This window comes from Paroedura picta, chromosome 2, assembly GCF_049243985.1.
Source record: "Paroedura picta isolate Pp20150507F chromosome 2, Ppicta_v3.0, whole genome shotgun sequence".
Lineage (NCBI taxonomy): Eukaryota > Metazoa > Chordata > Lepidosauria > Squamata > Gekkonidae > Paroedura > Paroedura picta.
This window is the reverse complement of record NC_135370.1, coordinates 181,219,592-181,245,221: the sequence shown is the minus strand read 5'-3', so window position 1 is coordinate 181,245,221 and position 25,630 is coordinate 181,219,592. Positions and strand designations below refer to the sequence as shown.

At 51.5% G+C, this 25,630-nt stretch overlaps 1 protein-coding gene across 2 annotated transcripts; it reads right to left on the bottom strand.

Annotated features, from left to right (window-relative positions):
* Nucleotides 1–6,835: 6,835 nt before the first annotated feature.
* On the bottom strand, nt 6,836–24,957 carry CNIH1 (cornichon family member 1). 2 transcript variants are annotated; one of them, XM_077324040.1, is made up of 6 exons: nt 24,762–24,957; nt 19,047–19,115; nt 18,730–18,777; nt 11,778–11,890; nt 9,762–9,905; nt 6,836–7,811 (listed from the first exon to the last, which is right to left on the bottom strand). In XM_077324040.1, the coding sequence occupies exons 1-6, from the start codon at nt 24,840–24,842 to the stop codon at nt 7,784–7,786; spliced, it is 483 nt and encodes a 160-aa protein (XP_077180155.1). In that variant the 5' UTR covers nt 24,843–24,957; the 3' UTR covers nt 6,836–7,783. The 2 variants fall into 2 exon arrangements, with proteins under 2 accessions (XP_077180155.1, XP_077180156.1); XM_077324041.1 differs by lacking the exon at nt 18,730–18,777 and having other exon boundaries at nt 24,762–24,946.
* Between the last annotated feature and the right edge of the window lie 673 nt (nt 24,958–25,630).

Genomic DNA, 25,630 nt, shown 5'->3' with positions numbered 1-25,630 from the left:
TCTCAGCGTCAGCTCAATTTACTTAAGAAGAAACTCAAAGCTCTTAAATCCAAGATGGGGTGCAGGCCTCCATCTTTTTTACTGACTGTGGAGGGGGGGATTTATTTAGTTATTTTATTCATTCGATTTTATATACCGCCCCCTTACTGTGACATCTCGAGGGAGTGTACACAGAACCAATGTGGAGCAGAAAGGGACACTGTAGCACAGAGATAGTCAAACTGCAGCCCTCCAGATGTCCATGTTCGCTGGCAGGGGCTCATGGGAATTGTAGTCCATCGACATCTGGAGGGCCGCCGTTTGGCTACCCCTGCTGTAGCATCTGAAACAGTGAATGACGTAAGTTATAACAACAGTAACAAGTGGGTAGGTACAACGGTTAGGGAACAAATAATTTCTGTTAGGGACATTATTGGATGTCAGGAATTTCCTGGCAAGGGACCAGGTTGTAGGGAGGCTGATAGCCCTCAACTGAAAACCCAGTGGAAGAGCTCCGTTTTTCAGGCCCGATGGAATGGTTCAACTTCCGGTAGGGCCTTGATTCCACTAGGGAGCTCGGTCCACCAGGTTGGGGCCACGGATGAAAAAGCCGTGGCTCTACTCGATGCTAGGCGGCCTTATTTGGGGTCGGGGATTGCCAAGTTGTTGGAATAGGTAGAGTGTGTGATTGTTCCAACCAGCATAGGCAAACAGATCGTCCTTGAAGTATGCTGGACCCTGACTGCATGTGCCCGTGAAGGTGAGTCCTAGCACCTTAAGCCTGATCTGGTATTCGATTGCTATCCGATGCAACTACTGAAGCAGCATTTCGCAACTTTTTCTGCATTGAGAAACCCCTTGGCACATTCTCCAGGCTTTGAGAAACCCCAGAAGTGGCACAATCTGTGCGGAATATGCCAGGGAAGCAGAGCTGTGGACACGCATGTTCACTTTAATGCATTCCATTTTGGAACAATGTTAACTGTGGAATCGTTCTATTTAGCTACACATGCTTCCCTAAGTGTGATTTTTGTGGCTGTTTTCTGTTAGCCAAGGCATCGATGTCCAAGTCAAAATTTGTGACAGACACTCTTAAAATGTCATGGGAATATTCATCTGTAAGCCTTGACTTAAACTTTAATTTCATAATTTTCATCTTGGAAAAGGTTTCTTCACAGAAGTATGTGGTGCCAAAGACTGTGAACATGCCTGCAGCAAATTTCTTTAAGCTGATAAATATATCAGGTAGACCAGAATAGAAATCTAACAGACTATTTTCTTTGTAAATGTCTCTGAGATAATCACTGGTCTGCAAATCAATTTGTTCCATCTGAAAAAAAAGTCATTTGCATCTTCTAGTGCTACTTCAAATGGATTCTGAAACATTTCCTTTCCAAGCTTATTGCAATCAGTGAATCTGTTCTGAAATTCCACCTGCAACAGGTTCAGTGCTTTGATGTGTCTTTCAACATTGAACTGTAAATTCCCATCCTCAAATTTTAATCCATTGCAGCATGAGAAATTTGAAGTTACCTTCACTAAGTTGCTTCACAAAAATGATTAGTTTTGCTTCTAAAGCTTTTAATTCAGTATACATGTCACACACAAGCTTTCCTTTCCCCTGCAACCTTAGATTCAATGTGTTCAGATGCTCCATGATATCTGTTAAGAAAGCCAAATAAAAAAATCCATCCAGGGTCAAAAAGTGCTTCTTGACTTTTTCCTTTCTCCTTAAGAAAGACATCAATTTCATGATGAAAACTTAAATGTTTGCTTCTGCTAAACCACCTGACCTGCATGGTACAATACACCCCCATATTCTGCATTTATCTCTGAGAGAAAATTCTGAAACTGATAATGAGCAAGGCCATGATGCCTGATGGAATTAATGCTGGATACAACAATACACTTCACACTTTCCTACTGAAGAATCTTACTACGCAAAACTTGCTGATGGATGATGCACTGAAATTGCATGGGGAGTATACCATTTAATTTCAATCTCTTCATTTATTTTTGCAACTACCCCAGTTTTACACCCCATATTTCTTGCACCATCAGTGGTGATGATTTTCAATTTATCCCAACTCAGACCAAGATTTTCTACTGATTTACAAACCTTCAAGAATGTTTTCTGCAGTTGGTGTGCCAAACTCTGCAGTGCACATAACTCTTCTGTAATTCTGAAGTTGGAATCTATCCTCGATAAAAATTAGTAGTTGAGCAGTGTCTATAACGTCATTGCTGTCATCTAATGCCAAATTAAAAATATCAAAATGATTTGTCTCGACAACCAGTGACATATGCAGCTCTTCTCGTAGTTCTTCAACACACCTGGTGACTGTAGATGCAGATAAACTGACACAACTAACACAAGATAATTTCTCAGGGCACATTTCCTCCAGTACTTTAACCATGCACTTTTTAACAATTTCACCATCAGAGAATGGTCTACCACTCTCAGCAATACATTTAGCAACATGATAGCTGGCCCTCACAGTAGACAGGTTCTCTTCAACGTGCTTTCTAAAACTATTTTGCTACAAAAACACTGATTTTTTAAAATAGAGTTTATCTTGTTCATTCGGTCCTCTCCTTGATACATCGAGTAGCTCTTGTGACAGGATTCAAAGTGCCTTTTAATATTGTACTCCTTTAATACTGAGACAGTTTCAAGACATATCAGGCAAACTGCTTTATCCTTGTTTAAAACAAAGAAGTACTCAGTAGTCCATTTGTCATTAAAGACACGTTGCTCATCATCTGCAATTTTTAATTTTTTTGAAACAGAACTTCCTTTTGCAGACATCTTACAGGGTTTTTAGCAGAGCAGCAGTTGAAGAGTTTCAATGTTATCCTTCAATAAATAAAAATACGAGTAGTATAATTTTAGGGGCCTAACTCATCCCTTTCCCATTAAATCCACTCCACTCTAGCTGCTATTAGCTGGGGATTTTCAATTTGATCATGGCAAAGAAAGACCCCTGCCCCCCCCAATCCACTACAGTTTTCAGAGTAATTTTTTTTTAATGGATTGCGAATCTGGCCTACCAGATGGTAGAGTTGCAATCCTGAGTACATTGAATACTATAAGACTTATTTCTTAATAAACACAGTCCCTTGAAGTTTAAATATACACCTGCTAATACATTTTAATTTCAATACATTGAAAATTGGGGGCCCTCAAAAAAAGGGCAAGTAGACAGAAAGAGTGAATGAGGGCAGGTCTGTTCCACCTGGAACAGACCATGTGCCATTAAATTGGATTCAAATTATATGCAGGGTGCACATACACATCACTGCTTCCCAGCCAAGCCTCAATCTTGAGAAGCAAAATGGCAGCCAGGGGGAGGAGAACTTGGTTGGAGGAAGATGGGAGAAGGGGAATGCCATAAGCTTCCCTGCTAAGAGAGCACTCAAGGGGCCCCTCACTGGCTCCTCCAATCACAGAAGTATAAGAAAATCAGAGTCCAGGAGCACCTTTAAGACCAACAAAGATTTATTCAAGGCGTGAGCTTTCGAGTGCAAGCACCTAGCTGGAGTGAGGAAGGGAGGAGAGGCAGAAGCAAGCAAGGCCAGAAGTCAGAGCAACCAGCTCTTGTGGTGGAAGGAAGAATTCTTTTGCTTCCAGCAGCAACCTCACCGGTAACTTTGGAAGCCACTTGCTTTCATGGGTGGAGCCTCTAGAAATGTTCAGGATGCAAAACATATTGTATCCTTTGTTTTGTTTTGGTTTTTTTGCACAAATTCCAGGCCTTTTACTGTCCTTTTTCCTGCCTTTTTTTTTTTTGCAAAAGCAGACCTGATATCTCTTGGGACTCATTCACACAGCGACTTTACCTTCCTTACATACATCGTTGTTGTTGCTAGGTGCGAAGTCGTGTCCGACCCATAGCGTCAACATGGTAATTCACGGAGAGGTGGGAGTTAAAAAAACTGAGTGGTCTGGGTGTTGTGAGATTTGCTAGCTAGCAAAACACCTAGAATGGCCAAAATGCTATTATGGAGGATAAGAACAAGAGGGGGCTGGCAGAAGGAACCGCAGAGACCAAAACAAGCAATGTTGCTATTGCCTTTTTTGCAAGAAAGGGACAGGATGAACAGCGGTAGATGGTGCCTCTTGAGGCAGGAAGGATAGTCTGGGTCTGAGGAGAAAGGCCCTGAGGGTGACAGCAGCAGACAAGCACAGAAATAGGTCAAGGGCCGCAGGCGGTCCGCAGGCCTCAGGTTGGGGACCCCTGCCACAGATGATCATATCACCCAATAAACATCTAACAAATTTAAAAAATATATTAAGAATTAATTACTTCCCACCCATTCAGCAACCCCTTCCGGGGATGTCAAGAAACCCCAGGGTTTCACAAAACCCTGGCTGGGAAAGCCCAGAGTGGAAAATGCGGGCTTTGATGGACCAAGGCAGCATAAGGCGGATTCACGCATGCGCACTAGGAAGGACAGTGGAAAACTGAGACAAGGGAATATTTGCGACATACTCCCCATGGATAAAAAACCAGCACTACGCATCGCTTGAAGGACGACATCTATTTCCAGAGACAGGAGACTGACATTGCTGCAAAAGCAGGGACAGTTTCTAGAAGACTGGCTACTGGGTCACAACAATGCCCCTTCCGCACACTTGAGTCGTAAGGCGTGGGGCCTAAGCATGGACAGAAATGCTGCAAGGAATACATGTGCGCAAGGCACATAGCATGCCGAGGATATTCTATCCTCCAAAGTTAACCCCCCCCACGTCCCAGTGACGTTCAGAGACTCTACAGCAGGGGTAGTCAAACTGCGGCCCTCCAGATGCCCATGGACTACAATTCCCAGGAGCCCCTGCCAGCATTCGCTGGCAGGGGCTCCCGGGAATTGTAGTCCATGGACATCTGGAGGGCCGCAGTTTGACTGCTCCTGCTCTACAGAAATCAAGTTCACCAGCCAATCACAGCACAATCAGAAGGCTGGGTCATACTGTCCGTCGCCACCGAAAACCAGCGTAATGCTCTGCATTCTCTCTCTCTCTCGCCTCACTGATTTCAGTGGAAGTTATTTCGATGCCAAATTTTGACACGCACCCCCTCCGTCACCGCCGGAGCACCGATGGGCTGCGTCCAAGCATTCTGCAAAGGTAAAGGTGGTGTCTCCCGTCATGGGCAGGATGCCCCACCTGTAGCAGAGGAGCAGTGTCTGGAGAACGGAGAGGTTTTGTGCGCTCTTTGTGCCAACATATCTTTCCAAGAGGTGGAGTGAATTATACTCCTTCTCGATAAAGACGAGATGCTTCATCACACTATTAAGCATGGAGGAAAAACACACAGGCCATGTTTGTGTGAAGGCAAAGGCATCGCTGACAGCAGCAGAGGTGTTTGGACAGCGGCAAATTGTCCATCAACAACTGCACATTCTTCTCTGGGGCAAGCTCTGAAAGAGGAGTTTTGAAGGTTTTCGGGGGTAAAAAGGTAAAGGTAAAGGTATCCCCTGTGCAAGCACCGGGTCATGTTTGACCCTTGGGGTGACGCCCTCTAGCGTTTTCATGGCAGACTCAATACGGGGTGGTTTGCCAGTGCCTTCCCCAGTCAGTACCGTTTACCCCCCAGCAAGCTGGGTCCTCATTTGACCGACCTCGGAAGGATGGAAGGCTGAGTCAACCTTGAGCCGGCTGCTGGGATTGAACTCCCAGCCTCATGGGCAGAGCTTTCAGACGGCTGCCTTACCACTCTGCGCCACAAGAGGGGGTACGTAGTCTGAATAGCCTTCCTGCTCTACTTTGGGTATGAGAATTTGGGGGGGGGAGGGGAGAACTGCCACATCCCACCATTTTTAAAATCACAAGAGAGCGTGCCAAGGATCAGCTAAAATCAAGGGGGTCCTCGGTGTTTTTGAGCCTGCGGGCACTGCCGGGAGAGCGAGGCGGGCACCGCCCCAAAACGGTCGTCACAAGAGGCGGGGCCAACCACAAAATAGGAGGGAATGGATTCTTGCATAACACCCAATGGTTACCTGCTCGACATTTCAGGCAGGGGCCCTGTTTAGTGGGATGCCTTTCAAACCAAATGGATTTTTTTACAAAGTATTTTCTTGCATGCTCTGAACTTTTCTTCAAACGTCAGCACAGTTGGTTGGGACTCTGATGGGGAGAGGAAAGGCGACTGTAAGCCGCTTTTAGACTCAGGAGGAAAAAGTGGCATATAAGAACCAACTCTTCTTCTTCTTCAGTAATCTCAGGGCTCTCTCAGCCTCCCCTCCCTCACAGGGTGTCTGTTGTGGGGAAAGGAAAGGGCAGGTGATTATAAGCCACTTTGAGACTACTCCGGGTAGAGAAAAGTGGCATATAAGAACCAACTCTTCTTCTTCTTCAGTAATATCAGGGCTCTCTCAGCCTCACCTCCCTCACAGGGTGTCTGTCGTGGGGAGAGGAATGGGAAGGCGACTGTAAGCCGCTTTGAGGTTCCTTCCAGTGGAGAAAAGCGGCATATAAAAACCAACTCTTCTTCTTCTTCTTCTGAGAAAGCCCGTTATCCCCCTCCCGTTATCCAAGCCACTCGCCAGGCACCAGAAAACGTGTCTGCATGCACCCTCGCCCTCACAGACTCCACAACGAGACCCTTGCATTAAAGTATGACTGATTCATAGCAAGTAATCCCCCAGCCTGGATCAGACAAATCTCTGAAAGACTCCCCAACAACATATATGTGCCCAACGGGCCGCTAAAAGATGGTTCACAGTCTGGGGAGAGAGCGTGGTCAAGGTTCTGCAGACCCCTGTTCCACGGCACGAGGGCCTGCCTAACAGCCCTGGGCTAAGACCAGCAGTTTGTTAATGTTTGGGAGAAGTTGAACCGTGGAAGGAGGTAAAGTTCTCTGACTTGGAGGGTTTTTATTGCATTGCACTAAGGAACAGCAGCGGGGCAATCCCCCGACTTCGTCGTACAACTGCTTCCGCACGTCCGTAGTTCCGCCAAGCCGACTCGGAACACTCTCAATTTCCGCCTTTGATCCACGCTGGGTGGCCATTTGGAGAGTGCGTCACATTCTCCCCCTTAAACAAACAACAAATTTCAAAACGGGGGCTTTCGAGGAGCGCTACTTTTACAAATTGTCCCCTGGCACATTCCCTTAGCCTGGAAAGCTAAAGCTGGAGGTAAGCTTGCGGTAAATATGGAAAAGTCCGAGCCATGCGCGTGACGGGGAGGGGATATCCGAAGAGTATTTAAAAAAAAAAAAACATCAACCCTGAACTACGTCTTTCCCGTCCTGTGGTTCTACTCATATATTCATCTAAAAGACACACAAGAGGGAACGTACTGAAAAGCATGGAGTCTACAAGATGCACTTGGTCACCGACAGCTAGATGGAATCAAGAAGCAAAATGACCACGACAACGTCCGGGAAGCCAAAACAGAAACAAGGACAGTGATACAGGGGGGCGACGGGGCGCGGACACAGCTATTCCTCAGGGTCAAAACTTACTCAACGCCAGAGGCAGTTGCTTGACATTAATTTATGTAATTTTTTTTTTGCCATTTTAAACATCCCAGCATATTTTTAAAAAAAACAAAACAAACAAAAAAAAACCTAAAACAGTCTTTCCGTCGGTACTAAAATGCGGACACGCTTTTGAGGGAGGAGGGCGGGAGAAAAGGGGGTCGTTTTGTGTCGTCCCCCCTGATCCCAATCGCAACGGTGATCGTCAGATTCCACGGCGAAAATCTCGAGAAAAGATTCTTCTTGGAAAAATAATTCCCATGTCTTGCGGCTTTCCTGCATGCACGTCGCTGGAACCGAAGGCCCCTGGGCGCCGTCTTTTAAGAGCTCACCAAAACGTAGATCATGCTGTTGGGGAGGAAAGAAACAGGCATTACTAATTCCGTGGGATTTGATGCCCTGACCTGGATAAAGAAGAAGCTTGTTTATTTGTTATTTATACTTTTGATTTCTATCGCACGGCTCACGGCAGTTTGCATAATACGCAGGCGTTGAAATCCTACAATAAAATTTAAAAAACCTTCAATAACATTTTAAAAACAACCTACTAATGGCACTGTCAACAGAATTATAGAGGAACGGGTATATTTTGCAACCGGCCAGCAAAGGGGTGTCCTGGCTTAGAGGGGACATTTACGTCTGGATCCTGGCCTCAACCAAACACCTGGCAGGAGAGGTCTGTCTAGCAGGCACTGCAGAACTGAGGCAGCTCCCCCAGGGCCCTGAAGTTCTTCTGGGAGCTTGTTCCACCAGGTAGGGGTCAAGATCAAAAACACCCTGGCCCTGGTCGAGGCCAGGCCGACTTCTCTCCGATTTTGTACCCCACTTTTCACTAACGGAAGGAGTCTCAAAGTGGCTTCCAATCGCTCTGTGAGATCAGTACTATCAGGACTGTGACTAACCCAAGGTCACCCAGCCGGCTGCATGTGGAGGAGTGGGGAATCAAAGCCGGCTTGCCAGATTAGAAGCTGCTGCTCTTAGACGATGAAGAGTTGGTTTTTATATGCTGCTTTTCTCTACCCGACGGAGTCTCCAAGCGGCTTGCAGTCGCCTTCCCTTCCTCTCCCATCTACTGTGAGGGAGGTGAGGCTGAGAGAGCCCTGAGATTACTGTTCAGTCAGAACAGCTCTAACATGACTGTGACTGGCCCAGACTGACATGGCCCACCATCTGGAATGATGTGGGGAGAGGAAGAGCCAATAGGTTCCCGGTGTCTTGTACCACGCCCAGCTCACACCAGTTGGGCCGCTTCTCCTGTCCTGGAGATGAACTGGCCTATTTGAAGCCTCTTCAAAGCAGACCCCCGCCCTTGCTTTACACTACAGAGAGACTCTGTTTTCTTATCTGTGTTTCTTTGTGGTATGCATAATTATCCTCTAGTGGAGCTAGTACCTATGCGTTAGACAAGCAGACTGTCTAGATCACAGAATCAACGAGTTAGAAGGGACCACCTGGGTCATCTAGTCCAACACCCTGCACTATGCAGGACACTCCCAACCCTATCGCTCCTCCACTGTCACCTGCCAGCCCCTTGAGCCTTCACAGAATCAGCCTCTCCGTCAGACGGCTCTCCAGCCTCTGATTAAAAATCTCCAAAGATGGAGACCCCCCCCCACCCGAGGAAGCCTGTTCCACTGAGAAACCATTCTGTCAGGAAATTCTTCTGTAAGTTGAGATGGAATTTAGAATCATAGAATCAGAAGGGACCTCCTGGGCCATCTAGTCCAACCCCCTGCACTATGCAGGACACTCACAACCCTCTCGCTCATCCACTGTCACCTGCCACCCCCTTGAGCCTTCACAGAATCAGTCTCTCTGTCAGATGGCTCTCCAGCCTCTGTTTAAATATCTTCAAAGATGGAGAACCCACCACCTCCCGAGGAAGCCTGTTCCATCTTTTCACTAACGGAACATCCATCTTCTGGATGTTTAGATGGGATTGAATTAATTTCATTCCACTAGTTCTGGCCTGTCACTCTGGGTTTGATTCCCCGCCCCTCCACATGCAGCCAGGTGAGTGACTTTGGCCTCCTCACAGCCCTAACAGTGCTGTTCTGACAGGGCAGTTCTCTCAGACCTCTCTCAACCCCACCTCCCTCACAGGGTGTCTGTTGTGGGGAGAGGAAAGGGAAGGAGATTGGAAGCCGCTTTGAGCCTCCTCCCAGCAGTGAAAAGCAGAGCATAAAAACCGACTCTTCTTCTTTATTACTATTGTGAGAGTGTCAATGCAATGTGGACAGGACAGAATATAAAATCCCAAATACGTTTTCAAAATAAAGACGAAAATCGGGGACTCACCCATATAGGTAGTAAAAAAAGGATAGAAGGTAAAATGCTAGTTTGCACCACCCTTCCTTCTGGCAATAGGCTAAGACGTCTGCATTCATGATAGTGGTGGGGTCGTAGAGCCCGGGGCCGCTCATCACAGGCCGACTCATGTACCTGGAAGAGAGAAGGCGCCTTTGAAGAAGAATCATAGAATCCTAGAGTTGGAAGGGGCCATACAGGCCATCTAGTCCAACCCCCTGCTCAACTGGAGAGCCAGTTTGGTGTAGTGGTTAGGAGTGCGGACTTGTAATCTGGCATGCCAGGTTCGATTCTGCGCTCCCCCACATGCAACCAGCTGGGTGACCTTGGGCTCGCCACGGCACTGATAAAACTGTTCTGACCGGGCAGTGATATCAGTGCTCTCTCAGCCTCACCCACACCACAGGGTGTCTGTTGTGGGGAGAGGAATGGGAAGGCGACTGTAAGCCGCTTTGAGCCTCCTTCGGGAAGGGAAAAGCGGCATATAAGAACCAACTCTTCTTCTTCTTCTTCTTCTTCAACGCAGGATCAGCCCAAAGCATCCTAAAGCATCCAAGAAAAGTGTGCATCCAACCTTTGCTTGAAGACTGCCAGTGAGGGGGATCTCACCACCTCCTTAGGCAGCCTATTCCACTGCTGAACTACTCTGACTGTGAAAAACTTTTTCCTGATATCTAGCCTATATCGTTGTACTTGAAGTTTAAACCCATTACTGCGTGTCCTCTCCTCTGCAGCCAGCAGAAGCGGCAGGACAAGAAAGGCCATTCGAACACAAGGAACCTCTGCGATCGGAGACACGCAGCCTCCATCCCACCCAAAGCATTGATACAGAATGTCCAGGGACATCTGGAAAGCCAGAATTTGCCCTCTCCCCCCCCCCCCCCCCGCCCGGACTTAGGGGAAATGGTTACCTTGGAGGGGGACTCTCCAGGCTCCACTCCCACTGTCCCCTGAGGTGTTGTTTTTGACCTTTAAGGCCCTTTGCAGTCAGGGCCCCAGATATGTGAGGGACCGCCTGTTGCCCTATGTCCCCCGCAAGGCTTTAGGCTCTGTGGGTACTGACGTTTTGGTGATTCCCGGCCCTAGAGAAGCATGCCTGGCCTCAGTCAGGGCCAGGGCCTTTCCGGTCCTGGCCCCGACCTGGTGGAATGAGCTCCCGATCGAGCTGCGGGCCCTGCGGGAACTTTCTGCATTCTGCAGGGCCTGCAAAATGGAGCATGGTCAGCAAGGCCAGGAATGACCAGCAAGTTGATATCCATAGCTTGCAAAGCCCTGCAGGCGACATAGGGCAGCAGGCAGTCCTTCAGCTAAGGGGGTCCCAGACCGTGAAGGGCCTTAACAGTCAAAACCAAAACCTTGAACCTGATCCAGGCTGCAATGGGTAACCAATGTAGCTGCCTCAGCACAGGCTGGATGTGGGCCCTCCAAGGTGTGCCAGTGAGGACCCTTGCAGCCGCATTTTGCACTAATTGCAATTTCTGGGTCAGAGGCAAGGGCAGGCCCGTGTAGAGCGAATGACAGAAATCGATTCTGGAGGTGACTGTCACATAGATCACCGTGGCCAGCTGTTCGGAGGACAGAGAGGGCGCTAGTAGCCGTGCCTGACAAAGATGGAAAAATGCCTGGGCTACTTTTTTCACCTGTGCCTCCACGGTCAGCAAGGCACCTATGGTCACCCCAAATTCCTGGAGCACGGTGGTTAAGTTGCATCCTATCCAGGACGGGTAAGCTTGCTTCCTGTTCTGCCCTCCTACTTCCCAGCCACAGGACCTCTGTCTTGGAGGGGTTGAGTTTCAGGCGACTGTGCTCAAGCCATCCAGCCACAGCTTCCAAACATCTGGTGAATGGTTCCTGGGGGGGGGGGGGAGTCCGGGCAGCCATCCATGAGGAGATAGAGCATTGGCATATTGATGACAACCCAGACCTAAGCTCCGGACCAACTGTGCCAGAGGGCACGTAAAGATGCTTTCCATGACCAGAGTGATGCCAAACTCTGGCTAGCATTACCTCCAAATGTGGTAAGCCAGCAATGGCATATTGAGACCCAACGTGAGCCACTCCGTCGCACACAGAAACATAACGCAGAAGAATGCATGGATGAGATATTCGGGAAGGACGAGCTGCAAAGGAACAGAACGCAGGTCAGGCCAACTAGATTACGATGTTGAACACATTTCAGCCATGGTGATGAATTTGGGGTTGAGGAGAACGCACAGCGTTATTTGGGGGGGGGGTGGAAAGAGAAATAAGCAACACAAGCATTAGGCAAGGTAGTTAACACCTGGCATGTTACACATGTCACACTGCACTTGAGTAGACCACGGTAATGTTTTAAACCAGTGGTCCCCAACCTTTTTTAGGCTGGGGACCGGCAGGGCATCGGGCCGCGCCCGCAGGGACCGCGCCCGCGCGGGCCACGCCCACGCTTCGGGCCGCGCCCGGCCGCGCCCGCCGGCCGCACCTGCGAGCCGCGCCCGGCCGCACCCGCCGGCCGCACCCGCGAACCGCGCCCGGCCGCGCCCGCGGATCGGGCCGCGCCGGCGCGGCCTGCACGGGCGCGGCCCGGCCCTGATTCCTTCTCCCCGCCCTCTCGCAGTAAGTAGCTTCCCGGGCCGCAAGTTTGCGGCCTGGGAAGTTTTTTACTGCGGGGGGGGGCGGGGAGAGGGAGCCGCGGCCCGGCGCCATGGCCTTTGCGGCCCGGCACCGGGCCGCAGCCCGCAGGTTGGGGACCACTGTTTTAAACAGTTTGCACGTTTTTAAAAATTAAATCCCTGCACATTTTGGACAAGAATCGGTTACTTAGAGAGGTTGTTTATACTTTACGTTTTTCAAATTCTCACCCCAGCGAGAAATTAGCTTTACTCCAGGGCTGTTCCCACCCACCTTCACATTATGCTCACGGGGAACCTACTATTCTCCAGGATTTTCCTGCTTGCTTCGATTGAGCAAACCACGGTTTGCAGCAGGATTCCTAGATGCAGAAGCTGCAATTACCTCCTTGTGCCACTTAAGTCAAGCACCGTTTACTTTGGAGGGGCTGCGGCTCCGTGGAAGAGAAACCTGCCTGGCACGCCGAAGTTCACAGGTTCAGTCCTGGGCATCTCGAATTTAAAAGGCTCGAGTGACGGGAAAGGACTCCGAGACAGAGGTGGTGCCAGACTACTTAGCCGACACTTGACGGACCAGCAATCGGGTTCACTTGCAGGCAGCATCATGTGTAGCTCACCCGCAAGTCCAAAGAAAACACTTTTGAAGTGGCCAAAAATGCACACGCAGACATACAAACCTTCTGCCAAAGAATTCAAGACATTTCACACACACACCCCAAAAAATTCCAGAGATATTCTGTCCACTGTTTTTCCCAATCAGGTTGGGAGCTAACCTTAGCAGGGCCAACCTTAGCAGAGCTAATTCTCTGAAGAAATTAGCCATGTTCACAATTCCCACGGGCCCAGACTGCGGGAGATAGCAGGCCCGAAAGAGGCCCGATTTGTCAGCAACAAGAGTTGGGTCATTTTCAGTCCTGGCCCCAACGTTCCGGAATTGGCTCCTTCACAATTCTGCTGAGCCTGTAAAGAAAAGGAAGGCTCTGGCCCAGGTGAGCGTCTCTGTCTTCCTGGCTCTCCGACCCCAAATTTATGATTCTGACATTCACTTCATTTAGTCTGGGTAGGTTAAGAGGGGATGAGTTTCAGTGTTTTTATTGTTGGTTGTACTTGTAGCTGTGGTTTTAGCTCTTTGTAAGCCTCCCGGTGCCTGTCTTGAGGAAGAATGGACAAGGTAAAAATCTAAGGAGTGAATGAATAAATAAATTCTGTTGGGTTTTTTTTTAATCCACAGCACACTTTATATCTTGTTATTTATTTATATTTATATTTATTTATTAACTTGTATACCACCGCTCTCAAAGACTCATGGCAGTTTACAGTAAGAATAAAAACAGCATAACCATTAAAATCTTCCAACACATGAGGAAGAAGAAGAGGAGGAGGAGGAGGAGTTGGTTCTTATATGCCGCTTCTCTCTACCCGAAGGAGGCTCAAAGCGGCTTCCAGTCGCCTTCCCTTTCCTCTCTCCACAACAACGGACACCCTATGAGGTGGGTGAGGCTGAGAGAGCCCTGAGATTGCTGAAGAAGAAGAAGAGTTGGTTCTTATATGCTGCTTTTCTCTGCCCGATGGAGTCTCAAAGCGGCTTACAGTCGCCTTCCCTTCCTCTCCCCACAACAGACCCCCTGTGAGGGAGGTGAGGCTGAGAGAGCCCTGATATTCCTCCTCTGTCAGAACAGCTTTATCAGTGCTGTGGCGAGCCCAAGGTCACCCAGCTGGCTGCAGAATCAAACCCGGCGTGCCAGATCAGAAGTCCGCCCTCTTAACCACGACACCAAACTGGCTCTGGTTATCCATCTCCCTTCCCCTGTCCAGTTGCAGTCAGGAGCTCTTTCATGAAGAGCGAGGGTCCTGATCTTAATAGTTTTAGGGGATCCCCTGCAGATAACTCCGGGACCTCAGACCGGCCTCAACCATACGCCTGGTGGAAGAGCTCTGTCTTGCAGGCCCTGCAGAAAGCTGATCACTCCGGCAGGCTGGGGCCAGGGCTGAAAAAGCCCTGGATAGGCATGTACACAGCTATGCTTCCCAACCATATTGTGCATGATCGCACCATTTTGGAAGCCGCTTTGAGACTCCTTCGGGTAGAGAAAAGCAGCATCTAAGAACCCACTCTTTTTCTGAAATACCAAACTCAAGGGTTCAGGGTGGCAGGTGTTTAGTGCTCTGGGGTAAAAGACATTTGTAATTGACTTTTTAGTTTCTTCACATCACTTCTTGCAGCGAAAACCTACGAATACATGCCCTCTGATTAAAGGGAAGCCTGTTACGGCTGCCAAAGAGAATCGGTGAAATAATTGCCACAATCATGTAGACCATTGACCTAATATCTCTGACTATTTATCTCTAAATGCATCCAGGACAAAAGCAGACAGTGCAATTAGCACTGAAAACTTAAGATTCCCAAATGCCATACAATATGTACTCAAACATGCAGATCCCATAAATCAGCCAAGATACCTGGCCACTAAAAATAAAAGTAAGACTCAAATTCATACCCCTATGCTCTCCCTTTCCCACAAATTATTTCTGTCTTAAACACGTTCTTTTCTGCACATCCCCGCATGTTCTTTTGACACAGTGATCTCCATCTCTGGCTGCATTTCAAGGCACACAACTTAACAACCCAAAAGTGATCCAAGGATCCACCTATGCCACATATAGTTTCAAATAATTGACAAGAGAGCTCACTTCTAACATGCATATGAGAATTCTGGTTTCAACTTTTCGCCCTCTGTGATAAAGGGAATGCAGTGAACATTTCCTCCCCTTCCCACATGGAATGAGAGATGTCCGAGTAGGGTAAACTGTTTCATGTGCAAACACCATCCTGGCTCCGAGTAATCTCGGTCTTCCAACTTCCTGCTTTCTAGAAGTCCCAACTGGGGACCAGTTCCAACGTCACCAATTTGCACTCAACTCCCCAGCCAGTTCCTTCTGGTATCCTTCTGGCTCTTAACTACTTTCCAAAACTCCCATGGAGATAAATTCGGGTGGGTAGCCATGTTGGCATGAAGGCAACAAAGTTTCAGTCCAGTGGCGCTTTCTAGTGTGCATGTACACGAAAGCTTATGTCCAAAATTAAACCTGGTCTTAAGGTATCCCCTGTGCAAGCACCGAATCATGCCTGACCCTTGGGGTGACGCCCTCCAGCGTTTTCATGGCAGACTCAATACGGGGTGGTTTGCCAGTGCCTTCCCCAGTCATTACCGTTTACCCCCCAGCAAGCTGGGTCCTCATTTGACCGACCTCGGAAGGATGGAAGGCTGAGTCAACCTTGAGCCGGCTGCTGGGATTGAACTCCCAGCCTTATGGGCAAAGCTTTCAGACAGCTGCCTTACCACTCTGCGCCACAAGAGGCTCTAAACCTGGTCTTAAAGATGCCTAAAAGATGCCACTGGGCTCAGATGTTCTATTTCTCAAACGCCCATCGCTGAAGGAGTTTTTATTTGCTCAGGTTTTTCAAAGCGCATATACCAGGGGTAGTCAAACTGCGGCCCTCCAGATCTCCATGGACTACAATTCCCAGGAGCCCCTGCCAGCGAATGCTGGCAGGGGCTCCTGGGAATTGTAGTCCATGGACATCTGGAGGGCCGCAGTTTGACTACCCCTGGCAAATACTGTGTCTTTTGCACCAGCAGCTATGGCTTGAGGTACATTCTAGCAATTCCAGGCCAAAAAGAGCCATTTTGACCAACGCTTCCTTGGTCTGCTTGGCCAGTGGCCACTGGCATAAAGAAGCTGAAGTAAAGGGAAAGGATGGAGAAAGGGGATGTGTTGGGACCAATCATACCTGTTTGGACCGCCCAATCCCCTGGGCAAGTACCTGTACATAAATAATAATTTATGTTGACGGGAACTATCATTGCTCTCTTTGAATGGCTGGCACTTAAGAGACAGCAGGGAGCTGTTCCAGTTGGCAGCAGGGGACAGAACTCATGGTAATGAGTTTCAATTACAGGCAGAGAGATACTGGTTGAATATTAGGGAACAATGTTTTACATCAGAGTAGTTCAGCAGTGGAAGGGGCTGCCTAAGGAGGTGGGGGGCTCCCCCTTACTGGCTGTCTTCAAGCAGCAGCTGGACAGATCCTTCTCCTGGATGCTTGAGGCTGGTCCTGCACTGAGCAGGGGGTGGACTAGATGGCCTGCATGGCCCCTTCCCACTCTAGGATTCTAGGAGTCTGGTTCAGCAGTAGAAGGGGCTGCCTCAGGAGGTGGGGAGCTCCCCCTCACTGGCCGTCTTCAAGCAGCGGCTGGACAGATCCTTCTCCTGGATGCTGGAGGCTGATCCTGCACTGAGTAGGGGGTGGGACTAGATGGCCTGGATGGCCCCTTCCCACTCTAGGAGTCTAGGAGTCTAGTTCAGCCGTGGAAGGGGCTGCCTAAGGAGGTGGGGAGCTCCCCCTCAATGGCCGTCTTCAGGCAGCGGCTGGACAGATCCTTCTCCTGGATGCTGGAGGCTGATCCTGCACTGAGCAGGGGGTGGGACTAGATGGCCTGGATGGCCCCTTCCCACTCTAGGAGTCTAGGAGTCTAGTTCAGCAGTGGAAGGGGCTGCCTAAGGAGGTGGGGAGCTCCCCCTCACTGGCCGTCTTCAAGCAACGGCTGGACAGATCCTTCTCCTGGATGCTGGAGGCTGATCCTGCACTGAGTAGGGGGTGGGACTAGATGGCCTGGATGGCCCCTTCCCTCTCTAGGAGTCTAGGAGTCTAGTTCAGCAGTGGAAGGGGCTGCCTAAGGAGGTGGGGAGCTCCCCCTCACTGGCCGTCTTCAAGCAGCGGCTGGACAGATCCTTCTCCTGGATGCTGGAGGCTGATCCTGCACTGAGCAGGGGGTGGGACTAGATGGCCTGGATGGTCCCTTCCCTCTCTAGGATTAATTGTTGGCCATCCTTTGCTCCCTAAGCAGCTAAAGCACCTTGGCCAACTTGAGGACAGTGAAGATTTGAGTCACTTGCCTTGGACAGTCTAGCAATTTCTCTTCACAAGCCTGGTGCAATTTAGGGCTCGGCTCCCCATCCATGCCACCAAAATAGGGACGCTTAAAAAAAAAATGTAGCTGACGGATCGCAAACCTCTCAACTATGATTTGAAAAGCAGAAAGCTTTTCAAGGAGAGAAAGTGTCCGAGTGCATCTTGGGAAAGTCCAGGCCCTTTCTTGTCCTTTCTCCAAGGTGAGCCCCTCTGTCTGTCAAATCAAGATTTAGCTAACTAGGATACCTCCTGTAATCGGAGTTTAAAGCTGTGGTTCAGAAAAATTTAAAACCCTGAGACTGAAAAGTAGAAAGTCCATCCGCTTCCTCTTATCCTTCCTCTGTCCAAGGTGAACCTTCCTGTCATTATGACCAAGGCATCGAAATACATCAATGCTAACCACATTTCCTAGAAATTGTTAAAATGCTGGAATACAAAAGCAGGAGTCAAGCTTGGGAGAGTAGGCTCCCTTTCTTCTGTCCTTCCTTACTAAAAGGTGAGCTCACCTTGCAGTCTAACCATGACTCAGCATCACATCTGCACCAATGCTGACCAGGGTTCCTGCTGGAACCAGGGTTAAAACCATGGTTGTAAGATTAGAAAACCCTGACTGAAGAGGGAACTTGGCAGACTTTGGCTCTTAAATAGAATCATAGAATCATAGAGTTGGAAGGGGCCATACAGGCCATCTAGTCCAACCCCCTGCTCAACACTGGATCAGCCCTAAGCATCCTAAAGCATCCAAGAAAAGTGTGTATCCAACCTTTGCTTGAAGACTGCCAGTGAGGGGGAACTCACCACCTCCTTAGGCAGCCTATTCCACTGCTGAACTACTCTGACTGTGAAAAAATTTGTACTTGAAGTTTAAACCCATTACTGCGTGTCCTCTCCTCTGCAGCCAACGGAAACAGCATCCTGCCCTCCTCCAAGTGACAACCTTTCAAATACTTAAAGAGGGCTATCATGTCCCCTCTCAACCTCCTTTTCTCCAGGCTGAACATTCCCAAGTCCCTCAACCTATCTTCATAGGGCTTGGTCCCTTGGCCCCAGATCATCTTCGTCGCTCTCCTCTGTACCCTTTCAATTTTATCTACGTCCTAAATGTATAAACCTCTTAAAAATCTAAGGGGCACCAGGACCTGTCGATAAATTTAACTAGATGTAGAATTTAAGCATGGAACAGTTTTCCCCGTCTCTTTAAAAGCAAGCAGATCGACAAGGCACAGAGCTCATGACGTTACAACAACCCTGGACAGACAGAAGACAGGCGGATGAACCAGCACAGTGAAGGTCAACTGAAGTCATACAGATGCTCCAAACGAAATGGAAAGCAAAAGAGTGGCGTTAAAACATTAAACTAAAAAGCAGTACACACCTTTAATGCAATTTTGACTCTTTTAATCTTTTTAACCTTTTCAACTGTCTTTGTACCGAAAATGTAAAAAGCAGATTGAAAGAATGTTAGTAGGACAGTGGACAAGATCACTGGTAGATAAATTAAGTCAGAATTTCAAGCTCAAAAGGGGGGGGGAATGGGGAGGGGAGGAAGGATTCTGCCAAGATAGCATAACTCTGTTAGATCTTAGTCAACAATATTGTTCTCATGCAGATTAAACCAATCCTCTCTCGCCAAAGGAGAGAGAAAACCTGACCGGGAATTGACGCAAAGAGATCTCTCTCGTGTTAACTTACAGGGTTGAGCGTATTACACTGGTCTATGGGATTCTTGTAGTCAGTCTTCAGTTCATCAAAAGCTATAATCTAGAATGAAATTAGAACAGTTAGGGAAGTGCAAAGACAGCCCAGTCAGGATTGGTAGCTCTGCCCCAAAGCCATTAACAAGCCTAAGTTCAAAGACAGCCTTCCCACGGGCGACACCCCACCCAATCATCCCTCTTCTTAAATCGGGGGTTGGCAACGTGATGCCCACAGCCAGCACGACACTAAACACCTTTTCTAGCATCCAACAGGTGGTTTTAGACAGCAGGAGAAGCCAGGTGAGAGCCAGCGTGGTGTTGTGGTTAAGAGCCACGGCATCTAATCTGACAAGCTGGGTTTGATCCCACCCTCCTCCATATACAGCCAGCTGGGTGACAGGGCTCTCTCACCTACCCCTCACCTACCTCCCAGGGTGTCTCCCCACAACAGACACCCCATGAGGTAGGTGCGGCTGAGGGAACAAGAAGAGTTGGTTCTTAGATGCCGCTTTTCTCTACCCAAAGGAGTCTCAAAGCAGCATACATTCACCTTCCCTTTCCTCTCCCTGTGAGGGAGGTGAGGCTGAGAGAGCCCTGATATTCCTGCTTGGTCAGAACAGCTTTATCAGGGCTGTGACTGGCCCAAGGTCACCCAGCTGGCTGCATGTGGGGGAGCAGAGAATCAAACCCGGCTCACCAGATTAGAAATTCGCCCTCCTAACCACTATACCAAGCTGGCCTAGCGGAGCAGTTCCCAGACTGAGCAGAATAGACCTGCTGTGATCTTCCGATGGGCAAGGAGCAGTGCCAGACCCTGTGTGGTTTCAGATTGCTGGTGGTGAGCGGGGCTTCCAGAGCCGCTGATCTGCCGTTCATGCACACCGCTTCGATGTGGCATCGGGATGCCGATTTAGCCAACGTGTCCCGAGGGGATCGGCTGGGGAGAAGAGGCCGCTGTTGCGTGCCCTTCACAAGCTGAAAGCAAGCGAGAGAGAGCAGGTTTCCGGATGGAAACGCTCTCGTGTTGCTTCATGAATGATCCAGCACTCTGCTCCTGTTTGTGCAGACATTCAGGCCCGGGTGCCGAAGGCAGCTGCTCATTACTGAACTGGCAATGGCGTGCGCTAAACAATTCTAGGCCACAGGCTCCAATGCCGAGAGCGGAAGCTGCACTCCACCCTTCCCTTCAGGAGTTGGGAGTAAGTAGATTTCTCAACAAGCCTGGAGAAAAACATCCTTGCTAGTTGTCCGGCAGCACGAGGCTCTCTCTAAGCAAACTAAATAAGGTGTGGAAATAGGCAGCTGAACTTTTGGTGGCCTGGAGATAAAGAATATCATTTAGCTTTTTTACAAACAACATCTCATTAAGCCTCACTTAAAGGGGAAGGACCTTTTTGTCTAGGCAGTCAGCCACCCCACACAGAAAGAGCATTAATGTAGCACGATGCCAGGAAAAGGGCCAAAACATCTCCCCATATCATTCTGTGGTGACAGGTGTCACCATAGTCCTTGGATTCTCAACAGAGTCTCCTGCACGAGGACCCCGTTGGCACCTCGCTCGTAACCTCAGACTTTCCACCGTGAAAACTCAACACTCTGGCCCTTGAATGCTTAGATCAGGCGTAGGCAAACTGTGGCTCTCAAGATGTCCATGGACTAAAATTCTCATGGGAATAGTAGTCCATGGACATCTGGAGGGCCACAGTTTGCCTACCCCTAACTTAGATCCGTACTACCAAACTACACCCCAATTTCACCTGGCCCCATCCCCTGAATGCCTGAACAGAAGCCCTGACCTGGATAACCTAGACAAGCCCGATCCCATCAGATCACAGAAGCTAAGGAGGGGTGACCGTAGCTAGGATGTGGATGGGGGATCTCCAAGGATAAGGAAGGCTATCCTCAAAGAAAGGGGAAGTCAACCTGTGGTTCTCCAGATGTTCATGGACTACAATTCCCACGAGCCCCTGCCAGCAAAGGACATCAGAGAAGCCCTGCTGGGTCAGACCAGGGGTCCCTCCAGTCCAGCCTCCTGTCTCACACAGGGGCCAGCCAGTCCCTCTGGAGGGCCAGCAACAGGGCAGAGAGGCCGAGGCCTTCCTAAGGACATCAGGAGAGCCCTGCTGGGTCAGACCAGGGGTCCATCCAGTCCAGCCTCCTGTCTCACACAGGGGCCAGCCAGTTCCTCTGGAGGGCCAGCAACAGGGCAGAGAGGCCGAGGCCTTCCTAAGGACATCAGGAGAGCCCTGCTGGGTCAGACCAGGGGTCCCTCCATTCCAGCCTTTTGTCGCACACAGGGGCCAGCCAGTTCCTCTGGAGGGCCAGCAACAGGGCAGAGAGGCCGAGGCCTTCCTAAGGACATCAGAGGAGCCCTGCTGGGTCAGACCAGGGGTCCCTCCAGTCCAGCCTCCTGTCTCACACAGGGGCCAGCCAGTTCCTCAGGAGGGCCAGCAACAGGGCAGGGAGGCCGAGGCCTTCCTAAGGACATTAGGAGAGCCCTGCTGGGTCAGACATGGGGTCCCTCCAGTCCAGCCTCCTGTCTCACACAGGGGCCAGCCAGTTCCTCTGGAGGGCCAGCAAAAGGGCAGGGAGGCCGAGGCCTTCCTAAGGACATCAGGAGAGCCCTGCTGGGTCAGACCAGGAGTCTATCCAGTCCAGCCTCCTGTCTCACACAGGGGCCAGCCAGTTCCTCTGGAGGGCCAACAACAGGGCAGAGAGGCGGAGGCCTTCCTAAGGACATCAGGAGAGCTCTGCTGGGTCAGACCAGGAGTCCATCCAGTCCAGACTCCCGTCTCACACAGGGGCCAGCCAGTTCCTCTGGAGGGCCAGCAACAGGGCAGAGAGGCCGAGGCCTTCCTAAGGACATCAGGAGAGCCCTGCTGGGTCAGACCAGGGGTCCATCCAGTCCAGCCTCCCGTCTCACACAGGGGCCAGCCAGTTCCTCTGGAGGGCCAGCAACAGGGCAGAGAGGCCGAGGCCTTCCTAAGGACATCAGGAGAGCCCTGCTGGGTCAGACCAGGGGTCTATCCAGTCCAGCCTCCTGTCTCACACAGGGGCCAGCCAGTTCCTCTGGAGGGCCAACAACAGGGCAGAGAGGCGGAGGCCTTCCTAAGGACATCAGGAGAGCCCTGCTGTGTCAGAACAGGAGTCCATCCAGTCCATCCTCCCGTCTCATACAGGGGCCAGCCAGTTCCTCTGGAGGGCCAGCAACAGGGCAGAGAGGCCGAGGCCTTCCTAAGCACATCAGGAGAGCCCTGCTGGGTCAGACCAGGAGTCCATCCAGTCCATCCTCCCGTCTCACACAGGGGCCAGCCAGTTCCTCTGGAGGGCCAGCAACAGGGCAGAGAGGCTGAGGCCTTCCTAAGGACATCAGGGGAGCCCTGCGGGGTCAGACCAGGGGTCCATCCAGTCCAACCTCCTGTCCCACTCAGGGGCCACCCAGTTCCTCTGGAGGGCCAGCCACAGGGCAGAGAGGCCGAGGCCTTCCTAAGGACATCAGGAGAGCCCTGCTGGGTCAGACCAGGGGTCCATCCAGTCCAACCTCCTGTCCCACTCCGGGGCCACCCAGTTCCTCTGGAGGGCCAGCAACAGGGCATCAGGAGAGCTCTGCCCCCATAGGATACCCCTCCCCAGCCTCCCGCAAATACCTCAGGATTCCCCTCCCCCACAGACTCCCCCAAACACCACAGGATTCCCCTCCCCCACAGGCTCCCCATACAGCTCAGGATTCCCCTCCCCCAAAGGCTCCCCCAAACACCACAGGATTCCCCTCCCCCACAGGCTCCACCATAGACCTCAGGATTCCCCTCCCCCACTAGTTCCCCATATAGCTCAGGATTCCCCTCCTGCACAGGCTCCACCATAGACCTCAGGATTCCCCTCCCCCACAGGTGCCCCATACAGCTCAGGATTCCCCTCCCCCACAGGTTCCCCATACAGCTCAGGATTCCCCTCCCCCACAGGTTCCCCATACAGCTCAGGATTCCCCTCCCCCACAGGTTCCCCATACAGCTCAGGATTCCCCTCCCCCACTAGTTCCCCATACAGCTCAGGATTCCCCTCCCGCACAGGCTCCACCATAGACCTCAGGATTCCCCTCCCCCACAGGTTCCCCATACAGCTCAGGATTCCCCTCCCCCACTAGTTCCCCATACAGCTCAGGATTCCCCTCCCGCACAGGCTCCACCATAGACCTCAGGATTCCCCTCCCCCACAGGCTCCCCATACAGCTCAGGATTCCCCTCCCCCACAGGCTCCACCATAGACCTCTGGATTCCCCTCCCCCACAGGCTCCACCATAGACCTCCGGATTCCCCTCCCCCACAGGTTCCCCATACAGCTCCGGATTCCCCTCCCCCACAGGTTCCCCATACAGCTCAGGATTCCCCTCCCCCACAGGCTCCACCATACAGCTCAGGATTCCCCTCCCCCACAGGCTCCACCATAGACCTCAGGATTCCCCTCCCGCACAGGCTCCCCATACAGCTCAGGATTCCCCTCCCCCACAGGCTCCACCATAGACCTCAGGATTCCCCTCCCCCACAGGTTCCCCATACAGCTCAGGATTCCCCTCCCCCACTAGTTCCCCATACAGCTCAGGATTCCCCTCCCGCACAGGCTCCACCATAGACCTCAGGATTCCCCTCCCCCACAGGCTCCCCATACAGCTCAGGATTCCCCTCCCCCACAGGCTCCACCATAGACCTCTGGATTCCCCTCCCCCACAGGCTCCACCATAGACCTCCGGATTCCCCTCCCCCACAGGTTCCCCATACAGCTCAGGATTCCCCTCCCCCACAGGTTCCCCATACAGCTCAGGATTCCCCTCCCCCACAGGCTCCACCATACAGCTCAGGATTCCCCTCCCCCACAGGCTCCACCATAGACCTCAGGATTCCCCTCCCCCACAGGCTCCCCATACAGCTCAGGATTCCCCTCCCCCACAGGCTCCATCATAGACCTCAGGATTCCCCTCCCCCACAGGCTCCACCATAGACCTCCGGATTCCTCTCCCCCACAGGTTCCCCATACAGCTCAGGATTCCCCTCCCCCACAGGCTCCCCATACAGCTCAGGATTCCCCTCCCCCACAGGCTCCACCATAGACCTCAGGATTCCCCTCCCCCACAGGTTCCCCATACAGGTCAGGTTTCCCCTCCCCCACAGGCTCCCCATACAGCTCAGGATTCCCCTCCCCCACAGGCTCCACCATAGACCTCCGGATTCCCCTCCCCCACAGGCTCCCCATACAGCTCAGGATTCCCCTCCCCCACAGGTTCCCCATACAGCTCAGGATTCCCCTCCCCCACAGGCTCCCCATACAGCTCAGGATTCCCCTCCCCCACAGGCTCCACCATAGACCTCAGGATTCCCCTCCCCCACAGGTTCCCCATACAGGTCAGGATTCCCCTCCCCCACAGGTTCCCCATACAGGTCAGGTTTCCCCTCCCCCACAGGCTCCCCATACAGCTCAGGATTCCCCTCCCCCACAGGCTCCACCATAGACCTCCGGATTCCCCTCCCCCACAGGTTCCCCATACAGGTCAGGATTCCCCTCCCCCACAGGCTCCCCATACAGCTCAGGATTCCCCTCCCCCACAGGCTCCCCCTAACACCACAGCATTCCCCTCCCCCGCAGGCTCCACCATAGACCTCAGGATTCCCCTCCCCCACAGAGCCCCTCCCTCCCCCCCTCCCCGCGCTCCACTCACATGCCAGATGGCGAAGAAGATGAGGGCGGCGGTGAGGAGGAGGGCCAGCATGTAGCAGAAGGCGGCGAACGTGAAGGCCATGGCGGAGGCGGAGGCGGAGGCGGCCCGGGCCGGATCATTCAGGGCGGCCGGGCCTGCGGGGACGGGCAGGTGGGCACTGCGCAGGCGCGCGGCGGGGAGCGGGACGGGGAGGATTTGCGCGCAGCGACCTCTAGCGGCGGCGCTACTGCGCAGGCGCCTTCCGGCGGGCCCCAAAGGGACGGCGGGGCTGTCCGCGTCCCTCCCCTGGCAGGGCGGGCGCCGCAAGAAGGCAGAGAGCGGGGAGAGGGGCGGGGCTTGGCCAGGCCCAGTTCTCTCAGAGCTCTCTCAGCCCCTCCTCCTTCACAGGGAGAGGAGGGATGGCCGCCCTAAGCTGCTCTGAGATTCCTTTCCGCACTAAGCAGCTCTTCTTACATTCCATAACGGGGCGGGGACAAGAAAAGCCTAACTCTCTCAAAATCTCCGCCTTTGGACATTTTTAAACAGAGGCTGGAGAGCCATCTGACGGAGAGGCTGATTCTGTGAAGGCTCAAGGGGGTGGCAGGTGGCAGTGGGTGAGCAAGAGGGTTGTGCGTGTCCTGCATAGTGCAGGGGGTTGGACTAGATGACCCAGGAGTTCCCTTCCAACTCTATGATTCTAAATTCCATCTAAACCTCCGGAAGAAGTTCCTGACAGTCAGAGCGGTTCCTCAGTGGAACAGGCTTCCTCGGGAGGTGGTGGGTTCTCCATCTTTGGAGATTTCTAAGCAGAGGCTGGAGAGCCATCTGACGGAGAGGCTGATTCTGTGAAGGCTCAAGGGGGTGGCAGGTGACAGGGGATGAGCGAGAGG

Excerpts from the sequence above, each read along its gene's own strand:
- CNIH1 (XM_077324040.1), bottom strand. The coding sequence starts at position 24,842 with ATGGCCTTCACGTTCGCCGCCTTCTGCTACATGCTGGCCCTCCTCCTC. Across the intron at positions 11,891-18,729 it reads GAGTCAAAATTGCATTAAAG|CTCGTCCTTCCCGAATATCT; the intron begins GTGTGTACTGCT and ends GTTCCTTTGCAG. Across the intron at positions 9,906-11,777 it reads CTGGCTTACCACATTTGGAG|GTACATGAGTCGGCCTGTGA; the intron begins GTAATGCTAGCC and ends TCTCTCTTCCAG.